Consider the following 19,467-nt stretch of genomic DNA (forward strand, 5'->3'; position numbering starts at 1 on the left):
CCCAGCACCACCAGCAGACAGGAATGTCAGGTTTTCTTCTTACCCTTTACAGCTCTAGCACAGATTTCAAGAAATCCCCCCGCTAGGCCTTACTACCCCACACTCTGTATCCCTTTTAGCCAATAGACTGTGCCTTAGTCTCTGCCAGGCTATATCTGTACCTTGTGTCTATGGGTATAGGTAATTCACAACCACCACCACCACCACCCCCGCAGCCTCTTGTCTCTGAAGCATACAGCCCTGGGTTTCTCTGTGGGACTGGATACACTTTCCTCCGATCCGCCGCTGCCACCGTTCGATACAACTGTTCAGCCTTGGTTACTTTGTTATTCCCCCTGGTATGTGTTGCCAGCTGAAGGAATCAGGCTTATGTTTAACCAAGAAAGTATTTATTTAATATTAGAAATAACAAGATTACTGAAGGAATGTTTCACAAGTGTATGGTTTCAGCTATATTCTGTTAGGTACTTGACTTCTTACTAATTGCCTCAGAACTCCAACTCACTCTCAACAACAACACCGACCACCATCCACCTCCTCAATTCACCACCTCCAAACACCTTCTAAACACCACCTCAACCTCAACCTCCCAGATTCAACTGTCATTCTTCCATTTATACTCCCAGCCATTCAAACGCTCAGCCAATCATCCAGCATTCTACTGCTCATGTACTCCCCCCTTCTCTTTTCCACTTACCATATGTCTTCTATATAAACAGCACTTACCATATTTACAATATAAGCAGGAACATCACAGACCACAACACCCATCAGCCTCAGCCAGCATTGCCAATGGTCAGGAAAGATGGGAATTGTGGTCCAACAACATCAGGAGGCACACTGGTTGGGAAAGGCTGCCCTGTAATGACTAACCCCCACTCTCCTCCCACGTTTGGGAATGACATTCAGAGTTGGCCCATCTCTCATCTAATCCACAATTCTCCCTCTCCTGGCCCAGAACTAGGGGCAAAACCTACAGAATGTTTATTAGCTCCACATCAAAGGCAGGCGGCTTGCTCAACCTGAATTGCACAACATTTTAAGTGCATTTATATCCTGATGTCTTTAGTTTCATGTTATCATCAGACTGTATACTTTTATTTCCTTAGTAAAGGAGTTTTAACTTTCTACTTTGCAAAAATTGGTGGGGTTTGGGGTTTTTTGCCTTCACCCTTTTTCCTGCTGATACTTTAAAAAAAAAAGTAATTATTTCTCTTCGTTGTAAGCCACTCAGATAATTTTTGTTATTGGGTGGCATATACATCTTGTAAGCAAATATAAAAGACTATTCTTTTCCTGGTGAACCAGAAATAGCCCTTACTGTGCCATATGGACCTTGTGTTCCCTTTCAGCTGCTGGTTAACCAGCTGCCATCAACCCTTCTGGAGCAGTGGGTAAGGCAGGGGTGGGGCACCTGTGCCCCTCCAGATGTTGCTGGACTACAGCTCCCATCACCCCTGGCCATTAGCCATGCTGGTGGGGCTGATGGGAGTTAGAGTCCAACAATATCTGGAAGACCACAGGTCCCTCATTCCTATGGGAAAGGCTCAATTTACATTTCTATTAAGAAAGGACCCAGCTTCAGTTCCAAAGATGTGTGCTAGTGCCAGTAGCCATGAGGGATGGAGGAGGGCGGGGGGGGGGAAGTAAGGTATAAGCAAGTAATTGAGGAGAGTGGCTCACTTGTGGGAAGGGCAGAGGTCTGGAGCTGGCCTTCTTACAGAAACCTAAAGGAGGTGTTGCCAGAGTAATGTAATATGATGAGTAGGTATGGCTACGAGAATCAGTCATACTGGGGAAGGTGGGAACAGCAGGGGAACCCTGTTGAGGAGATCTAACTTCCCGACTCTCTTTGTCCCTCCCCAGCCAGTAAACAATGCCGATTTCATCATCCCGGTGGAGATTGACGGGGTCATGCACCAGGTATGGAGCCTATGGGGAATGCACAATGGGCAGAAGGGGGACTGTGGCCCAACCTGTAGTACTGGCAGTGCTGCCCTCAGGAGGAGACCAAGTGGAATTGCAAACGATGACTATGGGGTGGTCACTGGGGAGAGAGCAGTACTCGGGAAAGGGAATAGCTCCACTGAATGCTCAGCTGGCAGTTGGGTGTGGTGCATGTTGGGGCTAAACTTCCACACCCCTTTCATTCCTGCTTGCCATCTCTACTTACAAAGGCTGTAGCCAGATTCAAGTAATCCAGGATAGGCTGTGGGTACTGCAGTCAGCCTGTTCTCGATTACTTGGCCTTGGAGGCAGCCAGCAGCACCAGCTAGGATGGATATGATAGCTCTGTACAACCAGCCTTTGAAGAGGAACTTAACTACTGAAGACACTTTTCAGATGCTTTGAATGGTTCTTGGATGATCTAGACCAGCCTCACCATTTTGTATCTCATAGTTTGTATCTTGAAGGGTGCTGCATGCTGCAATGTGGTAATTAAAGGAATCTCTTGCTCTGATGTACCAAGTTCCCCTTGCGTGGAAGCCAGTCACAGGATACTGGGGGGAATTGCAATAGTACGTGAAAACTCTGTCTTCAAGCAACCTGTCTTGGGATGTGCGAGATCCTAGAGCTGGATTCCAAAGGCTAGTAAGGACCTCAAGAGCCAGTCTAACTATTCTCTTTCACATAAGCCTGGATAACTAATTCTGAATTATTCCTTGCAGACGTTTTATCCAGCTTGTATTAGCTCTTGATTTTTACAATCCATTTTGGTAGTTTGCACCAGTTGCCACTCTGCCCTCCATCACTGAGAACTAATATTACATCTGTCTTGTATCCTCCCTTTTCATATTCTTCCCACTGTAGGAGAGAGGCTAATTTTGTCGCAGCCGAGATAATGATGATTTAGTAGGATTGTGATCATACTTTGCAGTGCAAAATCTACCTGTCTAGAACAGGTTTAGATGGGAATTTCTCTGTATTTCTGTTTACAAACAGCAAGTTTCTTATTGATGAAGAGCTTTGTAAAGTGCAAGCAACAGCCCCTAAATACTTCCTAGTGATATATGGCGGGTCCCTCCATTGGTTATTTTGTACAAGCTACCTGCACCCTATCCCTTCATACTTTCTGGACTGCTTGTACAGATATATTCCTCCCCTTTAACCCCAGTCCCTCATTATATAAGCAGTCCTTCTCTTTTTTCCTTCCCCAAACCTTTGCCTAATTCTGTGCACATTTCTACCAATTATGTTACTGGAATGCATTCCGAAAATGCACATAAACACCATCTGATTTGAAGTTGACTTTTCTGTTTTAGTTTTTTCCCTGGAGATGCTGAACTATCGCCCACTCTGCTGGACAGTGCTCTCTTCATCTGAGTTATGTGCAACTAGGACTTCCTGGTTTCTTCACCTGTTCTTTTTTTGTGAAAAGAGCCAAACTCTTGGGCTGACTCATACTTTGCATTTTGCCTTCTGGTACAGATGCCAGTGTACAAAATGACCCCATCTCTCATCGAGTATGTAGGGCACCCATGCCTAAGACTCGGCACTTGTTCCTTTAAAAAAGCTTGGATGTGACAAGGAAAGCATCAGGGCCCTGATTCTTTTACACATGCGTTTTGCATTCTGGTGTCTGCACTTGAACAATTACTTCCTGTCCAATCTCCTGAGGAGTCACAGTCTTGGGGGCAGAGGACCTCCTTTGCATACTGAAGGCCCCAGGTTCAAAAGGATCAGGTAGAAGCTGATACGAAAGACCCTCCCCTCTGTTCAAGATCCTCCAGAGCCACTGCCAGTCAGAGTAGGCATCACTGGGTTTGATGGACAAACATTGCGAACTGTTCCGTGGGCAACTTATTCTACCACCCAACCTCTCTTACCCAGCCTTGGAGAGAGGAAAGCGCAACATGGTACCCAAAGGTACCCAAAGAATTCCCTCCCTTTGAATATTAGGCAGGCGCCATCTCTGCTATCTTTTTGGCACCTTTTGAAGACTTTCCTCTTTCAACAAGTCTGTGTCTGTGTTAGAATTGCTTAATATGTTTTTTAATAATGTTTTTAATGCTGTTTTGTTTTAATGTATTCTAAGATCTGTTTTTATGATGTTTTAAAGTGTTTTTAGCGCTTTGTTTGCCACCCTGGGCTCCTGCTGGGAGGAAGGGCAGGATACAAATAAATAAAGGCTTTACTGTTCAAGGAGGCAGGATGAGGACTCCCCATGATTCAACTTGCTAGTGAGCAGATCTGTGGTGCATAACCCCACCCCATACTCTCCCCCTCCCCAGGTGTATGTACTGAAGCGACCCCATGTGGACGAGTTTCTACGACGGATGGGTGAGCTCTTTGAGTGTGTGCTCTTCACTGCTAGTCTGGCAAAGGTGAGATTCTCCTCCTCCCACCACCTCAGTGAAGTGGTGATCATTGGCTCAAACCCCCTCTCCCTCTGAAAAAAATCAGGATAGTGGACTCCATTTGGGGAGACTCCATTTGGGGATACTGAGGCACTGGGAAGAAAAAGCAACCTATATTGGAGAAGGGGAGAGCTTAAAAAGGTCCTGGTTCCAGTGTACACTGACATCAACTTTTCTTCCTCAAGAGATTGTCCCCTACACTGTGAATGGAGAAATCCTGGCTCCTGGAGCCCCTCTTCTCTACTGTAAACTGCAGTAGAAAGAGATCATCTTGTCCAGGAATAAGGCTGGAGAGAGTCATCAGGAGAGGACAACCTTTTTAGGAAGCTAGTTGCAATAAAGCACTTGGGATAGCCAGACCTGTTCATGATAAAACACTCTGTTCACTGCGGTTGTGGAGATACTCCTCCTCCAACCTTGACCCTGTTCTACCTGGGCAAGGGAAACTGCCCAGGAATCCTGGGAAGAAGCACACTTACCTGCCGGGATGGGAGAAAGTGAAATCTAGTATCACACGCAGGGAGGAAGAAAGGTGATCCAGACTTCCAAAGATCCACTATGCAGTGGTCCCGTCCCCCCACCCATCCCGAGATATACTCGGGCATTGCACCTTGAGAGTGCCGTCAAACCAACTCTCCCTCTATTTCCTCCCCAACCCCAGTATGCAGATCCTGTAGCTGACCTGCTGGATAAGTGGGGAGCCTTCCGCACCCGCCTCTTCCGCGAGTCGTGCGTCTTCCACCGTGGGAACTATGTCAAGGACCTCAGCCGCCTGGGCCGCGACCTGACACGTATCATCATTGTGGACAATTCACCTGCTTCTTACGTCTTCCATCCTGATAATGCTGTAGGTAGCTGGATAACCAGCAGCTTTCTGACTTTTGCCAGGATTGCAAAGGGGGATTGTGTGGGAAACTTTTTTGGGGGAGAGGCTCACTTTTTCTACCTTGAGCCCAGCTGAACAAAGCTGAAAATACATCATTTCAGGACAGGGCAAATGGGACACCTCTCTACCTGGCAGGCAACAGAGACGGTGCCTTTTTAATATTTAAGGGGGGGGATTCCAAAGGAGACCAGTAGAATTATCTCCATACTGTGGAGGGGATGGGGGAGAGTGAAGGATTGTGTAGGGCAGGGGTGGGGAACCTCTGGCCCATGGGTCAGTCTTGGGCTGCCAAGAATTCCAGTTTGGCCCATGAGACTGTTTTTGTGAAACCACACCCACCAGTCAATAAGGTGACATCACTTCAATGGGCAGGTGACATCAGCTGATGGGTGGGTTTGATGGGTGCAGTCAATCCCTGCAGAAAGCATGGCTGAACCCTTGCCCATCAAGATGGGTGGGAGTTTAATCCTGTTTTTGTCCCCATGCGCCAGTTCCCTGCAAGGAGATGGTGCTAGTGCTCAATCCCTGCAAAAGGCAGGAGGGGCTGGAGGGGCAATCCAGTTCAGCTTTTCAGTTTAGACTCCAGGACCACCTAATGATTTAATTATGCAACTTACAGATGCACAAATCCCTACACTGTTTGGTAGTCCTGTGGCTTAAGCTAGACATGATGGAGGGCACTCAATGTGTTCTTTTAAACGTGAATCTGCCTTGATCCCATCGAAAGAGATGAGAGAGGCAGTGTGTTGTCATAAGTGCTGTGCCACGCATTTCTCATTATCAGAAGGGAGAGAAAATTTCAGTGAACTTCTCATGGGTGGGGTATAAGATTGATTTTTTAAAATTTGATTCCATAAAACCTCAAATCAATTTCACAATAAAAACAATCAGCAATAAAAACAATTTTTATGTAAAAAAGATTCCATTTATTAGTTTCATTTTTCATTTGAAATTGTTTTTAGTTTCAAATCCAATACAGATACAGACTGGCACAAAGATCCACACTTAAAAGGCTTGTTGAAAAAGGAAGGTCTTCAGTAGGTGCCAATACTGCTACTACTAATAATTAATAATTAACAATAATAATAGATAGTGCCTGTCTGATATGTAACAGGAGCGAGTTCCAAAAGGTAGGTGCCTGATTCTGATCTTGCGTCTCTTCCTTCCGAGGTGACCGAGGGGTATTTGTGTCTTATCTTTCGTGCTACAAATCCTCTCACCAGAGATGTATTGGTGACAAGCTATATTTTATCTGATGATAGGCAGCAATCTCCTAATCTTTTCCCTTCCTCCGTGGCAGGTGCCTGTGGCTTCGTGGTTTGACAACATGGCTGACACGGAGCTCCTGGACCTGTTGCCCTTCTTTGAGAGACTCAGCAAAGTGGACGACGTCTATACAGTGCTAAAGCAGCACCGGACTAGCAGCTAGTGACTGCAGGGGGACTTTGGGTAGGGGAAAGGAGGAGTGTTTGCCCATGTCGGCTGCTTCCTTTCATTGAGCAGGATGGCCTGCTTCCTCTCCCAGCCTAGCCTCTGGCAGCCTCAACAAGAAGTGCAGTGCACAGGAAACCCTGCAGGGGGAAGCAGAGAGCGCTTGTTTCCATGGCGCAGCAGCAAAGACCCCAGAGTCTGAGTGTGACCTTGAACCCCCGGGAGGCATCCTTCTCAACACTGTGTTTTTAACGGTTTGTCCCTCCCTCCTTTGAGTCATGTCTGAGGGGACCAGGACCTCAGCCCACTTTTTTCCCCTCACACCAAGTGGGACCAAAACTGTGGTCCTTTTCCCTCTGAGCAAGGGGGAAACCAGAACCCCACCCCCTTCCCCTGTTGCCAGGTTGGGGATGCTACTCCAGGGGTCCTGGATACCCACTGCATCTCATAGTTGCTTATAGATTCTCCCCCTGCTTCATTATAAGTATTATGGCCTAGTTTTCTGGGTCTGGGGCATAGGTGCCTCTGCTGCATTTCTAGTGGCTACTTCTGACTGACTGGATGGAGATATCCCAGATGGAAATGATCCGACAGAAGCTGGAGAGGAGGTGACAGAGAACAGGCAGGATTTACAGGGTGGGATGCTGACAAGATGTGGAGGGATAGATGGACCATTTAGAGGAAGTTGGCTGTGTCTATCAAAGAGATTGCCTTTCTAGTTCATAAAAGAAAGAGCTGAGGGTCTTTTGAGGGATGTAACTTTCCTAAACTGGACAGCTTACTTGTAGGAACTACTGTACAGTCACTGTGAATAAGTTGTCTATCTTTGGGATAGATACTGGGTTGGATCCCCCCCCCTCTTTCCCTTTGCTGGAGAAAGTCCTCATAACCTCTTCTAATTTGGAGAGGGAGATCCCACGTTTTACTTAATTTTCTGAATGGGTGGTGACACAGCAGAGGAGCAGGAGATATTTTAGGTGAAAGGGGGACAGGAATGGAGAGAGAGAGACAGAAAGTCTTCCCCACTGAGACAGAAGAAAAAACTAGCTCTGTCAGTTCGGTTAATGGGGCCCTGTGACAGTGCCTTTAGAGGGGAGTGAGCAGCCCAGTGGTTAGAGCAGCCCGAAATCCCATTTACAGCTCAAGCTGTTTAGCCTGGCTTAACCCCATCCTTTCTGCTATCTGGAGACAAGGCCTGAAACTGGTTATGTAATGGCTTGGAACACGGGAAAGATGGCTTGTGTTATCAAACACTAGTTTAGAAGAGGGCCTGAGATGAGAGATGGGGTGGTTTACAGTACACCTGAAGATGGCTGAGAGGAAAGTAGCACTGTTGGTTGATCGGTGCTAGAGAGGAAGGTCGCCACCTAGAACAGTCAGGTTTGATCCAGAATAAATTATTTAAAAAGACTCAGAGACTTAAGAGTGTGGGTTGGTGATACTGACCTACAAAACCCATGTAGGGGTCATTCTAATTATCCACCTTCATACTTTTCTATAGCCCGGGCTTCTCCGCTTCAGCCTCCAGCGTCTCCAGGGCCTCTTCTTCAGTTTTTTCAATGCTGCCCTCCCTGTGACCAGAAATCTCATGTATAGCCTGGACAGGAAGAGAAGGCCTGGCTGGTGCCTGGAGTTTCTTTCTCTGCTGCTGTGGGTCCCCCCCCCCTTTATGCTGTAGTGCCTTCAAACCTCACAGGGCCTGAGGTGCAACTATTGCCTGTGGGCTATGGTTGGAATTCTCTAACTTCCAGGATTTATGAGGCATGTGAGAAAATTGTGCCTTTTTGGAAGTTTGCTGGTATTGGGAAGAGAGAGAGAATGAACACAGTACTGAGTTGTGCTGGTGGCTAGCACCTCTGTTTCCAGTGTTTTGCCAACAGTTCAGCCACTTTTATTGTTTTCAAAGGTGGCTTTAGCCAAAATCAACCCTGGCCCTTCTCTCCCTTTTAACCATATTTTCCCCACTTCTCCCAGAAGCTTTTGAAAGCCTGTTTTTAGCAGAAGAGACTCTTGAGCCAGAGCAGAATCGTCCTGGTTCTCTGCCAGCCACTTCTGCAAGATAATGGATTTGCCTTGGTTTCTTTCCAGTGCCACCTTGAATTTGCCTTAAAATGTTTTTTGAATACAAGAAATCCTTGTGCCTTTCTACTATTGGTCTTGGTTGTTTCGTTAAAGAAAGGACATGATGTCACAGCTCTTTAGAGCCTTAGCTCATGTCAGGATGGAATATTTTAGAGATGCTGGGGGTAGTTTTTGGCTCCCTCAGTTGTAGCTTGTTCAGTGGCCCATTGATACATAGCAAAGGACCGTGCTGAACCTCACAGCCAGGGTGCAATTGAGCTGTCCCTTGCAACACAGTATGATCTTATACTTAAAACTTACTAAACTGTTATTGTAATGGATCGAGTATAGTTGAAGTAGCTCATCACTGCCAAATTGGACCTTATTGGGAATACCGAATGTTTAGAAACCTTTGAGCATAGGGTTGCATTCATTAACAGGGGTGGGGAACTGGTAGCCTTCTAGATGTTGTTGGACTTAACTGCCATCAGTCCCAGCCAGCCTGACCAATGGTCAAAGATTATGGGAATTATAGTCTAGCAACATCTGGAGGGCCACAGGTTCTCTGTCCCTGCTTCTAACAGCTAACAGCAATTCTATCCTTTGGGAATGTAATGTTTATAGTTTTACCAAATTTAAGATGAATATCCTTCAACAATGAGAACAGCAGATCATGCATACAGTGGATAAAATCCTTTTTTTTTTAAAAAAGGTTTCTTATGTAAAAAAAGAGTTTTTCGATGCACCAATAAAAATTAACATTGCCAGAACACACACACCCATCCCTCTCAATCCAAATCCCAAGGATTCCTGAGAAAGAATGAGAGGGAAGATTCTATGATTCTAAGAAAGGATTGAGAAAGAAAATATCCTAAAAGAAAACCCCAACAAACATCTTCATCCTTTTTGTTTCTTTTCTTGCTTGCATATCTATGGCATTTATGCCATAAATCCATAATCACTCCTAGGGATGCTTGAGGAATTTAATTTTTGAAGGTTTTTATATGAAAAGACCCAATCCGCACCTCATAGACTTGTGTGGATTGAAATTTAGCTCTCCACTGAATTTTGCACTTCCACTGTTGTGACACAATTCTCTCAGCAGTTAGACATATAAAATGCACATTTAAATATTTTGAGAGAAAAAGCACATCTAAATATGTACTTAAATACTTAATTTTAAAACAATATTTATTTTTTTAAAAAAAAACACAGATTAATACAGTGATGAAATGACACTAAGGGTAAAAGCATGCCAAAGTGATTTGGTCAAAATAGACAAGATTCCTAGTCACTCCATTATATATTTTAATCTAATCTGTATCAGTCAGACTAAATTAACAACAAAGAGGCTTGTGCTACCTTAAATACTTGTTCCTACAGCAGCAGTCTAACATGGAAATCACCCTGGAAAAAAATTATGGCTGTAACCCTATGCTCTCGTACTTGGGACAAACACTCCATGTAATACAGTGGGGATTTGCCTCTGATTAAACTTGCCTAGAGTTGCTCTGCATGTCTCTCTTTCTGCCTTGCTCAACTGAAGGTGGCACAAGCACCAGTCTGCAGCTACCCAGTATTCTCCATTGGAGTAGCTACATTTGGGCAAATTTGTATCTTCTGGAATTCATTAAATTCCACTTGGTTCCCCATCTCATCCCCAGTCTCCTGTGTCATGGTATAATGACAACTATTGACCTGCACAGAGCATTCAGCAATTGTTCCATTCTGGCAGTGCTGAGATGCCCTTTTGCTAGAGGCCACGAGCCACTCATGATCCACTAAGCCCCAACAGACAAAATGCACCTAGACTGAGCTTCATCCAGACCCCTCTTTGTGGGGACCTGCCTCATGCCCCCTCACTCAAGGAGATTGTATTTCTATTTTTTACAGGATGTGGAAAGAAGAATAACTGGGCACATTTTAGATTATATAAATATGTATGATGTGTATATATTTTAGGAAAATGGAAAATAAAAACAATGAAAGTGGGATGGGGGAGAAACCATCTGAGGATTTTTATAGCTGTATTTTTAACAATGTTCCTGAGAGATGGTAATTATTTTTGTGTGATTTGTTGTCATTATTCTGGGTGTAAAAGGAAATGTGGTTGGAGTGATCTTTGCTCACGAGTAGACACCTCTATCAGAGAGCATGCTCCCCTTCTCCAAATGTTTACTGCTTTCCCCATTCTTAACACAGCTACTGGGCGTGGGGGCAAAGGAACCAAGTGTTCCATGTAATATTCAATAGTCTCAGTGTTAATCGCTTAGCTTGCCAAGAGTTAGAATAAGACACTTGTTCCACCTTTAATATGTTTTCCCATCTGTGTCAGATTATGGGAGATCCAAAGCTGTTCCTTGAGGGGGAAGAAACTGCTTCTTGTCCCCATTTCCCACTGTCACTTTCCTCTGTTTTTATCTACCCTATCTCTTCTCTACCATTTTCTATTCTCATGGGATGCTAGCTGTCTACCCCTGAAGTGATGTTTGCTGAATGGTAGCGAGCAAGCCCCATCCTTAGGGGGAATGGTTTTACTCAAGAGTGAGGTAATTCAAATTACTTTCCCCTCTCCTTTCATTAATTTTCATAGCTGTAGAAGAGAGCTTGGGAACTTCACCCCCCCCCAATCAGATATTGCAGGACTCCAACTCCCATCATCCCTGACCATTGGCGGTGCTGGCTGGGGCTGATGGGAGTTGGAGTCCAACACTATCTGGAGGATCACAGGTTCCTCACATCTGGGGTAAAGATTCGGTGCCAGCAAACAAGTTTGTATTCTCTAACACAGTATTGGGAAAACTCAGCACTTTATTGGGAAAGCAAAAGCTGACACCCTTTTAGTGCCAACTTGAAAGCTACAAAGAGCCACAAGTTTTCAACTAGTCATGTCAGTGCAACCAAGACTCATTGCTGATGCTGCCCTCTTGTGGTTTCTGGGGTGGCAGAGAAAGTTGCTCCTTCCAATTCTCACACCATAAGCTTCTTGTTGAAGTTATGCCTTAATGTCCTCTGGAAATCCTGAATGGAGAGGTGGGGAACCTGTGGTCCTCCAGATGTTGTTGGACTCCACCTCCCATCACCCCTGACTATTGGCCATGCTGGCTGGGGCTGATGGGAACTGGAGTCCAACAACATCTGGAGGGCCAAAGGTTCTTCATTTCTGCCTTAATGACAAGCTTTCCCCAAGCAATTGTGTTTGGAGAAGGAGGAGATGCTCTACTCATATCTGTTCAGACTCTTGCCATGTATCCGTTGATTACAAGCTGATCTGTTTAACAAATGGAAGAGAGAGTAAGAAAATCACAATTCCAGATCAAAAGTGCCTTCTTGTGTGATTCAAACTGTAAAATAATCTTTAAAGAAAAAAATTACAAACCCATGAGAACAGTCTCTGTTTTTCTGTGTAGCATAAAGCAGTTGTTGCTCTGGTGGTATTGGGTAACAAGAAATTAAAAACAGCAAGGCAACTTTATTTCATTAGTACAGTTTTTCTTAAAACAGGATTACACAAGTGATGGAGTTATTTATGTAGTGCTTACTTAACAAAATGACTTCTAAGCGGTTTACAGGCATAAAACATATATACATGTGTATATATACACATGCACGGAGTTATATAGGTCTGCCCCCCCTGCACCCCCATTGGCCAATAGTCCCCTCACCAAAGTCCATTTGAATATTACCAGCTCTCTGAAGAACTGATGATACATGGTTTAGTTTAAATTGGTTGCAGCTGGCGAAGAAAGATCTATGGATCATAGCTGGAAGATGACTGAAAATTATCTCGAGAGCTCAGCTGCAAAAATGGCAAATTATATGTTAGGAATTTTTAGAAAAGAGATTGAAACAGCCAGTATCATCAGTGTCTTTATATAAACCTGTGGTCTGCCTGCATTTGCAATGCTTTGTATAGCTGCTCCACCAAAAAAAAAAAAAAATTAGAGCTGGAAAATATACAGAAAAGAGCAAAAAGAATGATAAAGTGGTTGAAGAACCTTTTTTGTGCACAATGGGCTCCTTTGAGAGAAAAGATGGGATATAGAAATAAATAAATACCAATATACAGGTAGTGATCCTGTGGCCCCCCAGATGTTACTGGACTCCTATTCACACCAGCATAAACCAGGGTGGTCAATGGTCAGGAATGCATGAGAGTTGAAGCTCAACATCTGGGGAGGTGGCACAGTTTCCCACTCCAGAACTAAACCAAATACTAAATTGGCATGTACAGAAAACATGCAGGGAGTTCAAGGAGCCAACAGCCTATAACCACTGAGAAAGAAGTGAGGCACACTTCAGTTATCTGATAGCATAGATCTGGAACTCATGACAGACAGGGTATTTAGCCATCCTCCAGAAGCATTTAGTGTGGGAGAGGGACTATAGCTCAGTGGCAGGGCACGTGCTTTGCATCTGAAAAGTCCCAGGTTCAATCCTCAGCATCTCCAATTAAAGGGATCAGGTAGCAGGTGATGGGAAAATACATTTTCCCTGCACCAAACCCTTGAAAGCCCCTGCCAGTGAGAGTAGACAATACCAGGCTGGATGGACAAATAGTCTTGGACCTACTATAAAAGGTAGGTTCTCATGGTCCCATCTCAGGAAGTATAGCTCAAGCCTCCTTGCTTGTTCCCATGTCCTCAAGCACAAAGTGGTGGGTGGAGGAATAATTAGTCACTAGGGACAACATCCATCCTCTGGTTACTGTACAGAGATGTTTGGAAGGCAGATTCCTGGGCTGAATGCCCAGCTCAAGGAATGGAGTCTAGAAGAAGGCTGAGCACAAATATAAAACACACACACATCTACACCTCTCTATTTGCAGAGTCCTGCTTCTGGTGGTAGAGGCACTTTGGTTACACACAATTTTTCAGCAGGCCTTTATGTGTACAGAGGACAAGATTTGTTATGTGCAAATGTTTTAAGTTACCATGTTGGATGAGACCAAAGTGATGGAGAGCCTGCAGTCCTGATGTTGTTGGACTCTGTCGGCCTCAGGCAGTATGGCCAATAGCAATGAGAGCTGTGTAATTTAGCAACAACTGGAGGTTCACAACCCTAGTTTAGTACCTAGGCTGCAGTCCTGTCCACACTTACCTGGGAGTAAGCCAGAGCTTGGAAACGTTACTTTTTTGAACTACAACTCTCATCAGACCCAGCCAGCATGGCCACTGGATTATGCTGTTGGAAGTTGTAGTTCAAAAAAGTAACATTTCCAAGCTCTGGAGTAAGCTTCACTGAACTCAGTGGTACTTACCCTGAGGAAATATGCATAACATTGGGCTGCTTTTCCAAGATCTCAGGGACAACACTCTTAAGTATATAGAATTGTGCACACAAGCTGGGTAGCTAAGCAAAGTGGCCCACTTGTCTGACCTTAGCGTGTGCTTCTGGGAGCCACTTTGCTGTGAAGAAGGAAGAATGGGAATAAGGTAGAAAGCCATGGCTTGGACACAGAATTTCAGTGTCCCTTCTCTCGTGGATGTGGATCCATTTGTCCCACCATGTGGGTGAAGGATTCAAAGCCTACACATTCTGGACTTAAGGATAAACCTCAAAAAGACACAACTGGCAAACAGAGAAATAATCCAGTTTTACTAAGGTAAGGATGCTAAGTGGGACTGAATTGCAAAAGAGAACAGCCACCTAACGATGAACCTTGCCAAGTCATTTTACACAGAGGGAAATTCCTTCTCTACCCCACAGACGTTATATTTTTACTCCATTACAGAACAGGATTCCTTGTCCCTTTCTTATAACTTTCTTGCCCACACACACAGCCTCCAAACATCCTAGTTGCTTTCTAGAAAAACAGATGGGGAAGCAATAGCTCTCTTGGTGTTGTTGGACTCCAACTTCCATCGGCCCCAGATATCATGGCCAATTGTCAGGGATGAGGGGAGCTGGAGTTCAACAACATCTGGTGGGCCATGTATTTCCCATCCCAAGTTTAAAATCATTACAATTGCAAAAGGCAACACAGGGCTCATCTGCACAGTGGTTTAGTGTGTGTTTGGTACTGCTCACATCTCCTTTAAATTTGCATGGTTCACATGACTTTACCAGCAAACAAAAGCTATCATGTGGTTTTCCCTGTAAATCTGTACTAACCCAATCCACTGATAATAGGAAAAGGGAAGGGGAAAAATGTCCACTCCCTTTCTCTAGTGCTTGAAGGCACTTTGCGTCAATGCTTTTAGGTGGATGTATCAATCGTTCCCTTCTCCATGCCCATTCCCTCCTCTTCCCTTCATTCATTTTATTTCCTATAGGCTGACAAGCAACGTCCAGTTGCTCTCCTCCATTCTGCTAGCCTGTTTTATGTTGCTGCAAATGATGCCTTTCTTTTCTTTCCCCCCTAACATGTGTGCTAAAACATTCTGTTGTTGTTGTTGTTATGTGCCTTAAAGTCGACTACGACTTATGGCACCCTATGACTCAGCGACCTCCAAGAGCATCTGTCATGAACCACCCTGTTCAGATCTTGTAAGTTCAGGTCTGTGGCTTCCGTTATGGAATCAATCCATCTCTTGTTGGTCTTCCTCTTTTTCTACTCCCTTCTGTTTTCCCCAGCATTATTGTCTTTTCTAGTGAATCCTGTCTTCTCATTATGTGTCCAAAGTATGATAACCTCAGTTTCATTGTTTTAGCTTCTAGTGACAGTTCTGGTTTAATTTGTTCTAACACCTAATTATTTGTCTTTTTCGCAGTCCATGGTATGCACAAAGCTCTCCTCCAACACCACATTTTAAATGAGTTGATTTTCCTCTTATCCGCTTTTTTTCCTGTCCAACTTTCACATCCACACAGAGAGATCGGGAATACCATGGTCTGAATGATCCTGACTTTAGCGTTTAGTGATACATCTTTACATTTGAGGACCTTTTCTAGTTCTCTCATAGGTGCCCTCCCCAGTCCTAGCCTTCTTCTGATTTCTTGAGTATTGTCTCCATTTTGGTTAATGACTGTGCCGAGGTATTGACAATCCTTGACATGTTCAATGTCCTCATTGTCTACTTTAAAGTTACATAAAGCTAAATCATAACACTGCTCAAACAAAAGTTTGTATTTCAGCTGTATCCTACCATGGAAAACACAGATATTTGCACTTCCAGGGTTTTTTTAAAGGAACTTGCAGCTGGTAGAACAGACTGAGCATGCTTGGTCACTTAGAAACCAGAGGGAGTGGAAATATATAATGAGAGGGTGGGGCTACAAGGAAAAGGCGAGATTAATCCTCCCCAGAGGAATGCCTGCTTGTGTGGGTGGGAAAAAGCGATTGACAGCTAACATTGAGTAGAAACTGTGGATGACACAAATGAAAAGCAAAGGTAAAAAAGGGTATTTCCTACATGAGCCTATGGTCTCATCTTGAGCATGTCAAAGTGGTTCAGATGTACCCATATGGAAGATCTCACAACATTCCTTGTGGAAAATGGGTGAGTAGCTCAAGGTCTAGCAACTCAACCACCCTGGGTACCCTTCAGAGAGGAAGATGGGATATACATTTAACTAATAAATAAATAAGGTCAGTAGCTTACTGCAAAGTAGTTTTTTGTGCTTTTTTGTATGAGTGTGCATGCAAAGTGTGCATTCCATCAGAAGGATCAGCCTGATTGGCCTCTTGACACAGGACTGTCATTTCACACATGGACAATCGATAGACATCTTTAAGGGTAAAATTTCACCTGTTGCACATTCTTCTCTCACAGTGATGGGAGATGTTGTGTGTGATTTTCCTTCCTAGGCAACTTGCAAATTTACAGAAGCTGTCTGAGAGGCTGGACCTGACAATCCTAAATGCTTGGATGCCCCTCCCTCCACTCGTTCGTAAGCCTGGGCTCATAATGGTTTAATCCGCCACCTCTCTGAAGGGACCTCACTCAGAATAAGGAATCAGGAACCAGCTTCAGCTCATTTCCTGCAGGGCTGGCCCAAGAAATTTTGTTGCCCATCCCCTGGTCAAGGGCCATAGTACCCAAGACTACCCAAGTTACTTTGGCATCTAAGGCAAAACACACACACACACACACACACACAGTAATAATAAATAAATATTTTGCAGCCCTTTCATGACACCCCAAATCAGCTGCCTAAAGCAGCCACCTCACTCTGCCTAATGGTAGGGCCGGTCCTATGAAGAGGTATGGCTCAGCCTTGCGGTTCTGTCCCTGTGCATTCAGTTTATCCTTTCCCATTGCGTTTTGGATCTAGCACCTATTAGTTCCTCCCAAAGCTACAAAAAGGCCAGTTTTCTGTTTGTTCCTCAGTTTCTGTCTGGCTGTGCTCCTCCTGGTTAGGCTTGAGTTGTCCTTTGTTTTTGTTCTCTCCTCCCGCCCCCCATGAGCTTCTTTCTTTCCTGGTTGCCACCACCTTTTAAAGAGTATTTGCTGGAATTCAGCTCATTAGGGGCCAGGAAGGGGGGGTGTTAGTTGGCTGTCAAGTGGAGCAGGAATAATCCATGCCTAGGCTTCGCTGCCCTCCCTCACCCACACTGTTCTGCTTCTCTCACTTAGACTATGGCATAGCAACAACAACTAGCAACAAACTACAGAACCGAATAAATATTTGGGGATATTAAAAACATTGGGCATCTGCTGCATCAGGTAAGCTGCCAAGCTGTTGCCTTTACCTGATTGGGTCATTAGCTGGAGTGCCAGAAGGTGGAGCAGGTAATGTTGCCAGCTTATCCATTAGCCACAGTAGCTGTGTTCTCTTGAAAACTGCATAGGATATATAGACATGAACAGATGGCAATATTTCTCTCTCTGCTATGAAAAGCTTCACCTGCTGATTTCTTCATATCAAGCTGTTGCAAAAGTCACAAAGGCAGGCAAGGTTGTTTTGTGTTGAATGGTCAGTTGGCAATCTTAGGGATATTCAGCTGGTGATCACTGAGAAACCTGTATTTGGTGGTAGTTGGAATGATTTTATGCCTTTTGCAGAGATTGTGATGGGCAAACACTGAGTGTGTTTTGGAAACGGGGATCAAAAGTCAGTGATACTAAATAAGAGTTAGAAGAATGGTTCCAGGGCTGGGGGAATATCCCTGGGCTCAGCTTGTGGAATAGATCATTTTTTAAAAGTTAAGGAATTTTATGATCATGCCTAACAGTATTTGCATACCCTTCAACATTTCACTAACAAAGATGTGGGGAACCTTTGGTCCTTCAAATGTTGCTGAACTACAACTCCCCATCAGCCCCAACAAGTATGACCAATGGCCAGGATTATGGTAGCTGTAGTTCAGCATATATGGAGGGGCAAAGGCTTCCCATACCTGCAGTAACAGGAAGACTCTAGTGTACTTATAGCACTCCTGTCCTGACTACTGAAGCTAGCTAGCCCCCTGCACAGGAAGCTTCATAAGTCAGACCACTGCCCCATGTATTGTCTACACTGACCGGCAGCAGCTCTCCAGGGTTTCAAACAGGGGACACTGCCAGCCCTACCTGGAGATGTGAGGACTAAACCTGGACCTTCTGCATATGGCCCTACCATAACATTGCTAGAGACTCTTCTCTGCTCACTGTGAAATACATCAGCCCTTCAGCCATCATCCCATCCTGTACTGACTTCTGAAAGTGGATGTCTTAGTACACTGATAAATGGCTGTTTTTTAAATTTGTGTCTCATTTTTTGATCCTTGAGAGGTTTAAATTGTGCTTTTTTTAAAAAGAAAGAGATATACTCTGGTTGTTTGAATGACTGAATAATTGCAACTCAGAAACGTATTCAGCAATGTTATCTGAACAGACAGTTATGGGGTGGGATGGTAGAAAAGCAAGTTCATTTCAACAGCATTTTAAAAAGCACACTCTCCTCCCCAAATAAGGACAATGCCTTAACAAGCAGGAAACTGAGCTAACTAGAGAGTATGCATTTGCATGGAGAAGTTGCAGGTATTTGAAAGATTCTTAAATGGGAGATAGGAGTAAAAAACTGAGTTAGACTAATCACATATGACATCAGATTTGGGGCATGTGGGTGTGATTTGGGGAAATTTGGTCTGCAGGCCAGGTTCCCCATCTCTGGGCTAAAGCCATCACCATGAGAGTGCTTACTATGGAGGGTGACTGAACAGTGGGCCAAACTGCCAGGGAAAAGAGGTGGCAGGCCTGACTGCAGAATCAACCTAAGCAGAAGCAGCCCCTTTGGATGACACATCTTTCAGGGCACCCACTAATGCCTCAGCATGCAATCTGACAGTTGTGCTCCAGCATTCTCTGCAATGGATTGAAGGATGTGCGCACATCCAATTATGGAAGCACAGCAAAATATTTCAGCCTTGCAATTTCTCCATCAGAAAGTCTCAGCTGGATGATTTTTATTATTTTTTCAAATCCACAAATAAATGAGGGAGTTTGATCCAACAGTATGGAGATGGTGGCACTATCTGGCACACCACCCAAGACAGGGATATTCTAAAGGTCTATAAAACCTGAGCAGAATGGGAAAAAAATAGAGAGAAAAATTGTTTACTATTTAACATAATGCAAAAGGATTAAACTAACATGTAGTCAATGTTAAAATGACAAAACATTCCCCCCACCCCGTCAGGCACAGTTGATCTTTGGAATGTATTGTTCTGCGCTGTGATTAACAAAGACCAATTTACCAATTTAGTGTAGAGGTAATTGTCAGGTTGTTGGCAGGTTGTCTCCAGTGATAAATACTGCATTTCCATGAAACTATATGAGATTAGCTGACTCACATTCCTGAACTGTT

The 19,467-nt window shown here is 44.3% G+C and overlaps 1 protein-coding gene across 1 annotated transcript in view; it reads left to right on the forward strand.

Moving 5' to 3' along the window:
- CTDSP1 (CTD small phosphatase 1) overlaps positions 1-10,692 on the forward strand; it is a 33,076-nt gene extending 22,384 nt beyond the window's left edge. The window contains exons 4-7 of the mRNA XM_061609285.1: positions 1,867-1,923; positions 4,233-4,325; positions 5,020-5,205; positions 6,545-10,692. Coding sequence (XP_061465269.1) covers positions 1,867-1,923; positions 4,233-4,325; positions 5,020-5,205; positions 6,545-6,673 — 465 coding nt within the window. The 3' untranslated portion in view covers positions 6,674-10,692. The remainder of the gene's footprint in view (positions 1-1,866; positions 1,924-4,232; positions 4,326-5,019; positions 5,206-6,544) is intronic.
- Positions 10,693-19,467: the final 8,775 nt, after the last annotated feature.

Source organism: Rhineura floridana, chromosome 2 (assembly GCF_030035675.1).
Source record: "Rhineura floridana isolate rRhiFlo1 chromosome 2, rRhiFlo1.hap2, whole genome shotgun sequence".
NCBI classification, from domain to species: domain Eukaryota; kingdom Metazoa; phylum Chordata; class Lepidosauria; order Squamata; family Rhineuridae; genus Rhineura; species Rhineura floridana.